This window comes from Cicer arietinum, chromosome 7 (assembly GCF_000331145.2).
Source record: "Cicer arietinum cultivar CDC Frontier isolate Library 1 chromosome 7, Cicar.CDCFrontier_v2.0, whole genome shotgun sequence".
In the NCBI taxonomy this organism is placed as follows: domain Eukaryota; kingdom Viridiplantae; phylum Streptophyta; class Magnoliopsida; order Fabales; family Fabaceae; genus Cicer; species Cicer arietinum.
Window position 1 is genome coordinate 23711737 of NC_021166.2, and position 14709 is coordinate 23726445.

The 14709-nt window shown below is 30.3% G+C and overlaps 1 protein-coding gene across 1 annotated transcript; it reads left to right on the top strand.

Annotated features, from left to right (window-relative positions):
- Nucleotides 1-12483: 12483 nt before the first annotated feature.
- On the top strand, nucleotides 12484-14005 carry LOC101504320 (F-box/kelch-repeat protein At3g06240-like). The gene has a single exon (XM_004509814.4). The coding sequence runs from the start codon at nucleotides 12566-12568 to the stop codon at nucleotides 13703-13705; it is 1140 nt and encodes a 379-aa protein (XP_004509871.1). The 5' UTR covers nucleotides 12484-12565; the 3' UTR covers nucleotides 13706-14005.
- The last annotated feature ends 704 nt before the right edge of the window (nucleotides 14006-14709 follow it).

Below are 14709 nucleotides of genomic sequence, written 5' to 3' on the forward strand. Positions count from 1 at the left end.
TACGACAAAGTTTGACATTCTTTATAAAAAGGAAGGAAATTGGGAATTGATCGGCTTCACTGATAATGATTATGGTGGATCGGTGGAGGATAGAAAAAGTACTTTAGGTTATGTTTTTATGCTTAGTGGAGTTGCAGTAGCTTGGTCTTCTCGAAAGCAACCGATAGTAACGTTGAGCACGACGGAAGCCGAACTTGTAGCAGCTGCGGGAAGTAGTTGTCAGACAATATGGATGCAAAGGGTGTTGAAGAAGATAGGCTACAAGGGCAGTAAAAGTAATGTCATCTTCTGTGACAATAGCTCAACAATTAAGTTGTCGAGGAACCCGATGATGCATGGCAGGAGCAAGCACATTAATGTGCGCTACCATTTCTTAAGGGAGCTTGTGAACGATGGAGTTGTGCAGCTTCAGTTTTGTGGTACAAGGCATCAGCTAGCAGACATCCTCACTAAACCGCTGAAATTGGAGTCATTTCGGGAGCTGAGAAGGAAGGTTGGAGTTTGTGACTTTCCAGAAGTTAACTAGTTGTAAATGCAGTCTAGTTCAAGGGAGGAAATGATAAGGCTTAGTCAAATAAGTGTCCTGGTTTTTAGCATTGTTTGCTAGTTGATTTGGTCAAGTTTGTTTCCTTAATTCTAGTTAGAACGTGGGCTGTAACTTTTTATAACTTTTCTCTATTTATTTGCTGCACTTTCACAAGGAATAAACAAGTCATTTCCCAGAACTGTTATTTGCATCTAAAGAAAATCCTAGCCACCTCATCCGTCTTCCTCGTTCCTTATCAATCAATATTATCTTATATTTTATTTTCGTTGTTCTTCCTATTTTTCTTTGTTCTTTGTTGCGTGTGATCTCAACTACTTCAAACACACGAATGCATAAACGAACGAAGGTTAGGATTTGTTGTTTATGTGTTTTTAGTGTTTTTCGATCTCGTTTAAACCCACCCATGTTCTGTCTTATCCCTGATCTGCTTAACCCTAATCTTTGATTGAGCGGAATATGATCTAAATTACTTAGTTGCGATTTTAGCCGGTTGTGGATTTTGGTCCCGAACTCGCCCTACCCAGCCCGTTGTCCACCCTTTGGTTCATCATATTGCTTTGCAAAGTTCAATGTAAAAAGGGGACAAAATAAATCAATTTTGAAAGATAAATAATCATTTTTAAAGTAAGACTAAATTAGACTAATATTTTATATAAGTTAAAAGGATACTATTTTGTATAGTTTAGCAATGTTACAAGTTCAATCCTCAAAGGAAAAATGAAACAAAAATAGTCTAAAATTGAAGTAATTAATTAATAATTTATTTGGCTAAAATTAATAACTTAAAACAAAAAAAAATGCTTATTAATGTTTTATAGGTTAATAGTGTCTGAAGACCCATAAAAAAGACGTTTAAAGTTTTTGCACTCAATTATAGAAAAAAATGTTCAATTTTACATTGTCTTAGTAATGTGCCTTTTACCCGCTTCCTTGCATTTTTTTTTTTCTTCTAACTCCTTGATTTATATTTGTTTGTTTGTATGTATTTATAATAACTTTATTCCACTTCATATTTAAAAACTGAGGGTGTACAATTGTGTAATACCTCTATTTCAATTTATAAATTTTTAAACAAATATTTGTACTGTGCATCTTTTCAATCGCCACTGCCTTTGTTTCTCTCTTCCCTTCCATAACTAACCTAGGGTCCTCCACTGCCTATCTTATTCCACTAGTCTTTAGCAATGAGGTTTGGAACTTGCCTAGAGCTACCACATTATCTTGTAGTTGCATCAGTTAGACCTAATTTCAGAAAGTGCAAATTCCATGCCATAATCAGTCAAAGTTTAAGCAATGCAATCACGATGGTTATAACGGCGTATTATCAACTTCACGGTCGAAGGTGAACAACAAAAGAATGGTTGTTGTTAGAGCTGGTGGTCAAGGTCTTAAATATAAGGACGTAGGCATTGACATTGATGCTAGTTCAGAACTTGTTCGTAGAATAGCAAAGATGGCTCCTGAGATTGGAGGCTTTGGTGGTTTGTCCCCCCTCAGTAAGCACTTTTTTGTATTCGCTTGGATGGGCTCAAATTTGAGAGACAAAAGTGATTGTAGAAGTATAAAATTGATTTTGACATGTTACAACGAACATGAATTCTATCACCCTATGAACAAAGCCAAAAAATAAGTCTTTCGTTCGAAATGCAGTTTAATTAACATGCAGTTTTAAAATACACATTTTCATGTTCCAAATGACCAATTTTTTAAAAAATATCGGCATCAAGTTGTTTGAAATAAAAACACAATTTGAAGCTTCAAAAGAAGATTTTCACCTGACCTTAGCATCAACAAACACCTTCTCAACATTCAATTGGCCATATTTGCTGAGAACATACCACATCAACAATACGAATGGCACACTTCCAACCTTTTCTCTCTTTGATTAGATCTTTGAAGTAATCGAATGGAGAAATCTTTTTTTCTGTGGGTTGTAATAATATACAACTGAGTCAAGTATAAATGTAGAATCAAAATAAAGACATTTAAAACTAATAAATAAAAAATCACATTAATTACCATGGCTAAAAATCGGGTTTGGATTATTTATTTATATTTTTTACATTGAAAGAATGGAAAGAAGAAGGAGGAAAATAGTCACGGTGAGTGATAATTTGAAAGGGGGAAAAAAATTTATCTCTTAATGTTTTCTTTAATTTGGTGGTGTGATTGTTTCTATGGGATGCAATATTGATGGATGGATAAAGAAAAGATGTGAAGTAAGACTTGTGATAAGTAAAAAATAATAACTTTATTTGAATTTGAATAATTGAGATGAGGTGATTGATAGATAAGCAAAAGACTACTATGGATAGCATAGAAAAAATGGTTAGCGTGTCAATTGATGAGCAAAGCGAAAATGAGTACAAATGGGGTATTATAGGATTATCATGATAATGTGTTTTTTTAAGATATATATTGATTAGATATTGTGATGATCGGATAGGATGATGTCGGTTGCATTTCGTCTCGTCAGATAGGGTGATGGCACCTGTCGACACTCCGACAATGACATGACCAATAATTGGCCTGGGTAATTTGGGCTATTGCACATAGACTCAAAATTACTAAGGCCCAAAAAGAAATTTATTTATAATAATTGTGATACATTAATTAAAAAAATTCTTACAATCAAAGAAGTCTAATGAGATTTGATTTATTATAGAGGAAATAACTCGTTGAACCAAATTTTATTGGACTCAACAAAAGCTTTTAGTTAGTGAATAGGTCCACATAGAAAAGATGTCATACAATTAAAAAGTTTGTTTTGACAAAAAAGTGATTATGAATTTTATTATTTAATTTTTCTTTTGATATGTTATTTTGTAGTATTTCGAAAGTTAAAAAATGTAATTAAGAAGGTATGATAATTTTTTTTTTAAATGTGATTATTTGGTAGTTAGTATCTTTGAAAGTTATAAATTTGCTTCTAAAAGTGGTAGAAGGAGGACTCTTTTTAAATAACTAGAAGATTATTATTAGCTTTAATTATAATACATTTAATTAGACACGCAAATCCTCACATCGACACTAAAGCTCTTTGTTTGCCAAGTAATTCGATTTTTGTCACATCACATAAAATCTGATGTGTCACCTTCTAACTCACATTCTCTAACCTCCAAAACACATTCTCATTCTCCTAAATTCCTTTGATTTGCCTACTTTAAATCTCATTCATTTATCCACAATTATTATTTCATAAATTCTCATTAATCTCATCATTTACACTCATTCATTTATCCACAGTTACTATTTCATAAATTCTTATTAATCTCTCAATTTAATTGACAATGCATATACCTCTTCAAAGCTCAACAACCCACATGCTATATTCCATACTCCAAAAATCATTTTTCAATTGTCTATTCATTTATACTTTGCTCCGCAAATTCATTCTTTGTAATTTTCTGATTTTACTTTACCGGTTCACTATTATTTATATTTTTTATTTCTTTATCACGTTGAAAGTAGTATTAGAGTTCATAACAACAATTTATATTCGGTAAAAAAAAAGGAATAATGATTACAATATAATCTATTCCAATATACAATGAGATCTTTGATGTTCCTTCTACCAATAGATATCTCAATCACATCTTTTATTTTTGTACAAGTCACAATCACATACCATTAAGTGTTTGTTCCCTTTTAAAATTTTATTTTATTTATTTTCCTTATTTTCCTTATTTTAGGAGATAGATTATGCCTTGATCATGGATAGTTTATCCCTTTATTCTTTTTCACCGGTATACTACAATATTAATTTAAAGTTATCTTCTTTATCATTTGTTTGTCATAATTTACATGAACTATTTTGAAGCAACAAAGCTGATGAATGAAAATATTGTTGTCTATTTGTAATCACTACATAATCATGTTTCATTAATTATATATATATATATACACATACACACACGTTAAATGGATCAACCTAACTCAAATTATTTTCATAACGTATAATAACACCATAACATATAATAACTCAAATATTTATTTAAAAAGATGGCCTAAAGTCAATTACAAGATTAGTAACGTTTAATATCATCTTAGGTTGGACATTGTTATCTATGAGATAGATTTCTAGAGTATCATGCATATTTACTTCCTTTGTTTTCTAATGTGTTTGGTTCATATCGTTCAAATAGTCATACTTATAGTCTTATAGTCTGATATCTTACTTTCTACACCATTCTTTGATAGAAACTTGTAGAAACATAAAAAAAAATGTTCCTTATATATAAATATGAAGTTAATATGCAGAGTGTGGTTTCAATTGTAGTTTGTAACTGCAATTGTGGCTATAATATTACATATTTGGAAGTGGTTGCAACAAATATCAATATTTGTAGAGTAAAATTGAAATAAACTTATGAGATTTTGTGAACATGCTATAGTATAGCTAAATAAATTACAAGAGACTTAATTTCATAGTAAAAAACAACACTCAAGATTCCTCCTAAATAGGTATTTTCCATATTTTTCAACAAATTTAAATCCTTTGTAATAAGAATTATTGGAATAAAATTTTATTCGTTACATTAAGAAATAGGGAAATAAAGTTTTGAAACAATTCATTTGACAACATGATTATCTAATTATTTGTAATGTCTTTTAAAAAAATCTAACAATGAAAACTTTACGATCTTTATGTAATTTCACTTCTCATACCTTAACCAAAGTTTGAATTTGCAAAACGATCCAATGTTACAAGTTTTATACCATTAAACTACTAAATTTCTACTCTTGATAAAAAAATTAGCATCACGATTCAACAAATGTTTGGATTATCAAAATAAGTTTAAAACTTGCTGAAACGTGCTACTACATATTCGAAAACGAGGTTATGGGGATGTTTAATATATTGGAGTGCAATTTTGAATTCACAACATCTCACTTTTCTGCATTCAGTATTTGTCTGTTTTGTCACTAAGTATCGATAAAAAAGACATTTATATTTTGTTTGTTATGTACTACAAAGAAACACAATTTTTAAATTTCAAAATCAAATTTTCATTCTTTGGCCTAAATAATAATGTACATTTTCCTCTAATTAAACAAATATTAATTCTAAAATTTTATTAACTTATTTACTCACATCTATTATATATATTGAAAACAAACTCCCTCACTCTATTGTTGCCACCTTATAGTAATTCCTTCCACATGTGCATACATATCCCATCTCAGGAAAAAAGTTGATGTGTACGCCTCTATTAGAGAGTTCTCTTGTGTTTTTATGTTTCACCTCATTTTCCTCTACTTAGTTTCTGAATAATTTTCTCCTATTATAATCCCTATAATCTCTAATTATTTTAATGGCTTTCTCCTACAGTCTTTTATGCTTCGTCATCCTCCCAAAATCATCTTTTGCAAAATCATCTTCTTCGATGTCCCTCCACGGTAACTCTTTGAAATCGCCGACTCTACTCCAAAGATATCCCCTGTAATCCCTCATTTTTTTAATAGCTTCCTCCAATAGTTTCTTCTGCTTCGTCATCCTCGCAAAATTATCTTCTGCGAAATCATCTTCTTCGACGTCCCTCCGCGATAACTCTTCGAAATCACCGACTCTACTCCAAATATACCCTGACCGACTATGCTCCAAAGATACCCCGAGAGAGGTATAGGTTTGATCATTGCAACATTAAAATTTCCATCTCTTTGTCCGTTTCTGATTTTGCTACTTCTTAGATTTTGTCCGCCATAATTTCAATTATATTTTATGTAATCTTGGAAATCAATCTGGCTCATAGTAACTTAATATTGTGACAAGGTATATTTATACATCAATACTTTTTTCCTCACCCTTATGAACTATTTGTTGAGACAAAATCTCTTTCAAATGGTTTTAATGATAACAAAATTGTTTAAAAGATTATGATTGTAGTTAATGACTAATATGTGCTTTTGAGGGAATTCATATTAGAAAACAGGTTACTCATCATTAAGATAAAAAGGAGAGAAATCTGACTCAATGCATCAAGTTTGCAAAACTTGAGGATAGACAGACAAGAGGATGAACTTTCAGAGATGCAAAATATTCAACGTCACTAAAACAATGATTTCTTGTCATAAAGAAAAGATAAATAAGTGTTAAAAAATGAAATAAAAAAGCAATTTAAAAGAAGAGGTCAAAGGCCAAAGTTTATATGATAGAGGATGGACTGTAAGAGGATAGACCTCTAGCTCACTTCATCCTCACATGTTGAAAATGACCCAACACATCAACGTACAAAAAGGTTGTAGCTAACAAGACAAAAATATAGTCTTACATGTCTTGAAGAATGAACAAGGAAAAGGACAACTCATGTCCAAACTTCTAGGAGGATTAAACCTCATATACGAGGATGGACTGAAACAGTCCAAAGGACAGCTAGATGGTATTTATGTAATTAAGATTAATTACCTTGAACTTTTGATTAAGCCCCTAACGGTCATAAAGTATTTTGGCACATGGATAAAGCATCACAAAAACTCTATAAAAGAAAGGGATCTCTTCATCATCAAACATACAACGACATAACATAGAAAGAGGAATTCTAAAGCTATCAAGAGCATTTCCATCCTCTCTTTATACTTTCTATAGTCTTACACTATATCTTTGAAATATCCTTTTAGAAAGTGTTAGTAAAGAGAAAAATGATAATACTCATATTATTTTGTAATTTCCAAGTGAGTTACACTTGAGAATAGTTGAAACTTGTAAGAAACAAAATTGTAAGCTTGGTGAGGCTAAAGAACAAACGAAGTGTAACTAGCCTTTGTGAGAGGTTAATCCGTTTGATCCATAGTAAAAAACTCACAGGTGTGTGAGGACTGGACGTAACCTTCATTGGGTGAACCAGTATAAATTTGAGTGTGTCATCTTCTATACCCTATTTTTATTTATTTATTATGCTCATATTTAAAGTCTTAAATTTCCATCATTTGATTTTCGTTCTCTCAGAGAGGATATTGATTTAAACTCTTGAGAAAATTTTAAAACAACAATATCCTTATTCAACCCCCTCTTTTAGTGATATTTTAGCTACTTCACTATTTTCCTCCTTTAGTTGTTTTTAAGTGTCACTTTGCTTTGTGTGTCACATATTCTTAGTTTTACTTCAATGTAGTATATGTTGAGTAACTTACAAGTTGCAGTCGAAGCTGCGAATAAATCCAATTGGAAAAGCATAAGTCCTACTAATGCAGGCTACTACAACAATTGGCTAGAAGACACTAATTTTTTCTGCAAATCCTTTCACCGGGGTGGAGGAGGGAGATGCATCACTCTACTCCTCAGCTTGATTGGAGGTATTCTTGCTTTCTCAACATTCATTTCACTTCTTCTTATCAGATAGATGATCACTTGTCAGGTAAGAAAAAGTTTGACTCAAGTAAATTCTAATAATATTTAAAAGATATGTGTCATTGAATTGAGAAATAATTAAAATATGAACAAATAAGACAAATTGGATCATTTTAAATTTCAAAAAGTTAGTGGCTTCGATCATTTTAAATTTCACGAAAACAAATTTGCATATATTGTGGAAAATTTTCAAATTTCAAATGTTAAAGTTAATGACTTCGATCGTTTTAATTAACAATCTTTGTGGGAATTGTGATTTTTTTATATTTTAAAACGGACGAATTAGAATTTTAATTTACAAACATTCAAACTATTTTTAATAGTAATCATTAACATTTTGGTTTCAAAACCAAAATCCAAAATTTATAATAATTCGGTTACACAATATTAATTATCACACAATTATAAGCATACATCAAATACAAATAATTGTAATTGAATTACTTTAATTTCATGTCAATTAACATTATAAAACAAAAAATTAAATTTAATTAATTTAAGTAAAATAAAACTGACCAAAATTCAAAGAGACTTGACTTTGTCCATCATTTTTAAATATTTATATATTATATATATTTACCAATATTCAAAGTAGAAAATCAAATACAAATATTTTTTGTTCTTTCACTCGCTTTACAGGACAAAAAACTCTACATCTCTAACATACAAACTTTGCAAAACAAATTCAGATGGACTATACTTTTCTTGAACATGTTAATGATCAGCGCAATAATTGAAGTATCAAAGTTTGAGTTGTCGCCATGTGTATTGTCTACACCATACAAAGTGAGCATATACTAAGAATCCATGAGGAGTAAAAATGAACTGTGAAAATATGTACTCTAGATAAATTGAGACTTTGCATACCCATATGTAACATAAGGCTCTACTCTATGGAGCATGTTCACCGTGTCTTTGTTGACTTTGAGAAAGACACATTAAAGATCTGCAGTCAAAGAAAGAAAGCCAGAAGATAAACAAAACAAAAAAGGAAAACTAAAATCAGAAGTTTAAAAGATAATGAATTTGGTTATTCCACACAAATTGTTGTCTAACATATCCCACTCACATAGTCACATAAATCGGAGACAACACACTATACTTTATCTCTCGCTAAAATTCAACTTTTTATCTTGAATGAGGATAACATGGATGAAGATCTAAACCATTTAGTTATATAATGAATCTAGCAAGGATCGATTATATGAAAAGTTGAAATATACAGTCACAAATTGTTGTCTAACATGTCCCATTTCTCCCCCTCCACCGTTGCCCCCACTTTGAGCTTCAACACCCTTGGGTGCTTTAAGTGAGGATACCTCACTAAAATTTGCTTAAGTTTTTTGCATGAAATTATTGATCGTGAAAGTTGGTGGATACTTTGCACTAACAACATAATTATACAAAATTTATAAAAATTAAATAATTTCGATATGTAAAATGCTAACTTGAAATTTTTTTATGACTTTTAGACTTTACATTTTTAGATTGACCAATTTGAAAGTCTACAAAATCTTAAAAATATTTCAAATTAACATTTTAAATATCAGGATTGTCCAATTTGAAAGTGTAATTCTTTTTCGAAATCTCGTTAGAATTAATTGATAGAAAAAAGTCAAAATCAACAACAAATAATAATTTTAAGGAGTGAATTCAGGTGGAAGACGAAATTTCCTTATAGCAAATAGAGAATTGTACCGTGCACCACTCATTTATACCTTCCACCCCCTCATTCCCATGAAAAATACCATTTTGCCGCTAGTGTTATCTATAAAACCTCCCAAAAAAATTCACTTTCCTTTTTTCACCTATTTCCTTCGAAATTTTCAAATATCCGAATCACCAATTTCCAAATCTCCGAACATTTGAAATTCAAAAGTAAGACTACCTTTGAATAAATATTTTTCTAAATTTTCGAAAGTTTCTATGAACATGAAACTTTTGAAGTGCATTTTTCCCAAAAATTATGAAACTTTTGAAAGTTTCCATCAACATGAAACTGTCGAAATGCAGAAAATTTCAAAACTTTCTAACAATATGAAAGTTTCGAAATGTAAAAATCCAGAAACATGAAGTATTCTGTTTCGGAGAGATGACTATTACGTTAGACGACGTCGCGACTCTCATTCACATCTCACCCCATGGTAAATTTTTTGATGCACCTGTGAATATGAACACTAATAATGCTGCAAGAGCTGCACATGGGTACTTAGGTGCAACATAGGAGGAAACACTAGCTGAGATTAATTCTAATAAATGTGCCCAATATAGATTGCAATAGTTGCGTGATTTATATAGATTGCAATGAGTTCCTTTCGAATGTTTAAAATGTTTTGAAGGTTATGTGTTTCAAAAGTTTGAAATTTTCGAGCATTATGTTTCGGAAGTTTCAAATTCATCAAAACTTTCGAAAGTTTTGAAGTTTTTTGGAAAGTAACACTTCGGAACTTTCAAATTTATCCAAAGTTTCAAAATTTTCAAAGGATCTTGAAAAATAACATTTCGAAACATTGACATTTATCAAAAGTTTCAAAATTGGTTAAAATTTCTGAAAAATTAAATTTCAAAAGTTTCAAATTTAACCAAACTTTCGAAAATATATAAAAAAAAACTCACTTTTTATTATTTCGAATGTTTGTAATTTTCGAATATTTAGGAAGATTTTGTAATTTTCGAAAGTGGGGGTGAAAAATAGAGTGGTAAATTTTTTGATAGTTTTATACATAATTAAAAAGGGCAAAATAGTCTTTTCCACGGGAATGAGGGTGAGAGATACAAGTAGGGGGTGCACGGTACAATTCTCTAACAAAAATACTTAAATAGCCAAAAGAGAAAGGTTTAGACATTTACACTAACTTGTGAGGGTTTAGACATTTACACTAACTTGTGAAACAAAAAGACAATGGTTTTGTCCTTGCGCATGTCAAAACTGTGTGCTTTCAAGTTTCAGTGGCAAAAGTTTGATCGCACATGGCCCAAACATTTTGAAAACTTCAAAATATTAGTTATATATTATCAATGTTTACAAATTATTAAATGTTTTACAGTTATTTTTATGCACCAATTTGACCACAAACATTTGTAAGAGTGTTTTTGTAAACTAGCTCATTTAGACTAACAACTCCAAGCAGAATTGTTGAAATGTTGAGCAACAGTAAGTTGTAAAATACTTAACTATCCATAAAGTTTACAAAGGATACACACCATACCCTATCATGTTCTTGAGAGTTTTGTTTATTTTGGATTGAATTTCCATAGCAGCCTATAGTTGTCATTATTGTAACTAGTATTATTTCTATATTTCCTCATTATTGTACTTGAGTAGCTGTATGCACTAGTTGCAAAACTCTAGACAACTCTGAAGAGCGAATTGAAGTTTCACATGAGAAAAATAGATAAACAATATCTTCAATGTCCACTTCACAAGACAAATATTGGGTTGAACCATCCACAACTTTTTTCACAATTTGATAGTTCGCTAGCAAAGACATTACGACAAACACATCATTAATTTCTAAACTTTCATTAGAGTCAAATTTTATTACAATCACATTCAATAATGCTAGAGCGACTAATAGACACATTATTTTAATGTTAGTTTCTTTAAATTTTGTTAGCAATGTATTAACATTAATTAATAACATATAAACATTAACTTCTCCACTTTTGCTCTACTTTTTTTTTAAGTTGTGTTCACCAGAGACAATCTTTTCTGTGACACGATTGAATATAAAATGTTGATTGATTTATTTGACTATTTTATATATTTTAAAAAATAATATAAATAAAAAAGAGAAAAATAGTATTTTTACAAAATTATTATTATCAAGTATATATTTATTGTGAAGAAAATATATTAAGTTATCAAAATGAAGGATATCATATCGCATTTGAATAATTAAAAATGAAGATCTTTCAAAAAGAGAAACCATTTATTTAAAAAATATTTTATAATCGGATATAATTTTAGTTTTTATAAAATTTTAAATTTTTATTATTAATTTTTATAAAAAGATTATCATACAAATAATTTTAATTCTTACTAAAACATAAACATGTATTTTTGAATTTTTTTTGCTAGTATATTTATAATATTATAAAAAGTTCATAAAAAAAAAAATGTCAAAATTCAATTTTTAGTTTTATATTTTCGCTACTTGTATAAAATTCATTAGAATTCTTTCCAAATCAAAAATTCTAGATTTTTTAGAAGAACTTTTTTTAAAAAAATATAAAATATTTAAAATATTTTTAATAATATTCTAAAATTGTTTGCCCAATAATTTTACAGTAATATGATTTTTTTTTTACATGAATTTATAATAAATTCTGCAAAATTATATGGATTAAATATCTTTTAACTTAATATTTATTTTTGTACAAAAAAAAATTTACAGTAATATTTTATGATTTTAATTACTATAGTTTTAATAAAAATCAATTATTTATAACATGTAACAGGTATAAACTCGCTACAAATGGATATAAGTTAAATCTATATTTTATGAGAACAATAATTTATTTTTGTTATGGTTATTAAGCGAATAAAAAAAAATTCGGGATTTCAAAATTTTCAATCGAGCTATAAATAAGAAACCTTTTGCCGCTTACATTTTCATCTGCGTAGCATTCCATTTCTTTCATTAACGTGACCTTCGAGAGCTTCTTCCATGGCTTCAACATCTGAGAAGAAGGTTAGTAGTTACTACATACCCGATGACATTGCTTTCTCTATTCTCTCTAAACTTCCTATTAAATCTCTCAAGCGTTTTTTTTGTGTTCGCAAATCATGGTCTCTTTTATTTGAAAACCCTAATTTCATCTACATGTTTCACAACAATTTCCTATCCAAATCCCATTCACTCTACGATGATGTTTCTATCATTCTAAACCAGTTTGCGAGTCCTGATTTTCATTGGAATTTGTATTTGCTCTCTGGTGAGAAGTTGGAGAGTAAGGTTAAATTGGATTTTCCACCTCCTTTTCACATTCAACAAAATGGTGTTACACTTACTCGTATTTTAAGTTCTGCTATTAATGGCATTCTTTGTATATATGACTGTGATAATCATACCAAGGCTATATTATGGAACCCAGCTACTAAGGAAATTAAGGTCATTCCTCCTAGTCTTGGTGAATTTTCACCTGAGTTTAGAACTGTTTTTACTCTTCATGGATTTGGCTATGACCATGTTAGTGATGACTATAAAGTTATTCAACATGTGAGTTATTTTGTATTTGATGGAGGTCCTTGGGATAATGTGATACCCGACCCTTTTTGGGAGATATATAGCCTAAAAAGAAACTCGTGGAGGAAACTCGAATTTTTTACACAACCTCGTTACTATGATATAGATACTGAAGTCTACTTGAATGGGGTGTGTCATTGGTTGGGGAAAACAATTGATAAAACACATGTGGTGTCATTTGACTTGTGCAATGAGGTGTTCTTTTTTACACCTTCACCATTAGAAGATGTGCATGATGATTTTGATGTTCATCTAGTGGGATTAAATGGGAATGTTGCTATGATATCAAATTATAAAAATACTTCGTCTTTTCACATATCTATTTTGGGTGAACTCGGTGTCAAAGAATCATGGATTAGACTCTTCGATGTTGGGCCCTTGTCTAGTATTGACCATCCTATTGGAACAGGGAAGAAGGGCAATATATTCTTCAGAAAAGAAAATGATGAACTAGTTTGTTTAGATTTAACAACTGGGGTGATTGAGGAGATTGGTTTTAAAGGAGAAAAGTTATGGTGTCAGATGGTAGTTTACAAGGAAAACCTTCGTCCAATTAGATGAGTAAACAATTAATTGCTTTTGCAGCGTATGTGTGAAGTTTTCAACCATGAGGTTTATGTGTCTAGTTCTTAGAATTTAATAATCTTATCCCAAGGTGAACTTTATCAAGTTATTTATATGCAAATTGGCTTGTCAATTGCCCATATTAAATGCATTATCAAGTATAAGACAAAGAAGCATTTGTCTTGCTTTACCAGTTTTATTTCAATGCTTGACTTGTTCTATGGCTTATTGTTCTGGTTTCTATTTCTATTGTATGAATGGGATCTTCTCTTTATTCAATGTTCTATATAGCTTTTAGCCTGTTGTTAAGTTAGCAATTGGTCCTCCATGCTAATAACTAAATATGAAATGAGAATATTTGGACTAAAAGGTTACCACCCTTTAGCCCTTAAGCATAGAAAGCATTCTGCATAATCAAGTGGAGAGCATCGACCCTTTAGTTTCTAGGGACTGAAGTACCTCAAATTGTCTTTATAAGTTATTAGGATTAGAAAGAGCCAAATTAAAAATGAGTAAGCAATTGACAGCACTTTTCAAATTTGTAGGTTAGGAAAGCGTTGTTTATGATTGAAGGAATTGGCTCAAATGTGATTTGAGTGGTGTTTGATGGTGTGATCATTGTAAAAACTGCGTAAACATTGCTCTCAAAATACACTTAAGTAATGTTGCTTCCATGACTCTTCCTTTGATTTCGTCAGGCATATGGAATAGATATGATTAATTTTCTAAGTATAGTATTCTGCTGACTCATTTTGTGTTTGAATAGTTTGTCTAGAAATATGAGTGTCTGCAACGTCCACCTTTTTTCTCTCTTTTACATATTTGTATCTCATATTTATTTATTTCATGTGGTCAAATTTAGTTAAACAATTTATACTTGGTAAGTTCTGTTCTGCTAAGCACTAATATCATGTTTCAACTCTTTAGGTTATTTGCTCCTTACTGCTATACTGATTTTTTTCTAAGTTCCTTTCTTTGATGTTCTAGTCAAAACCAAAGCT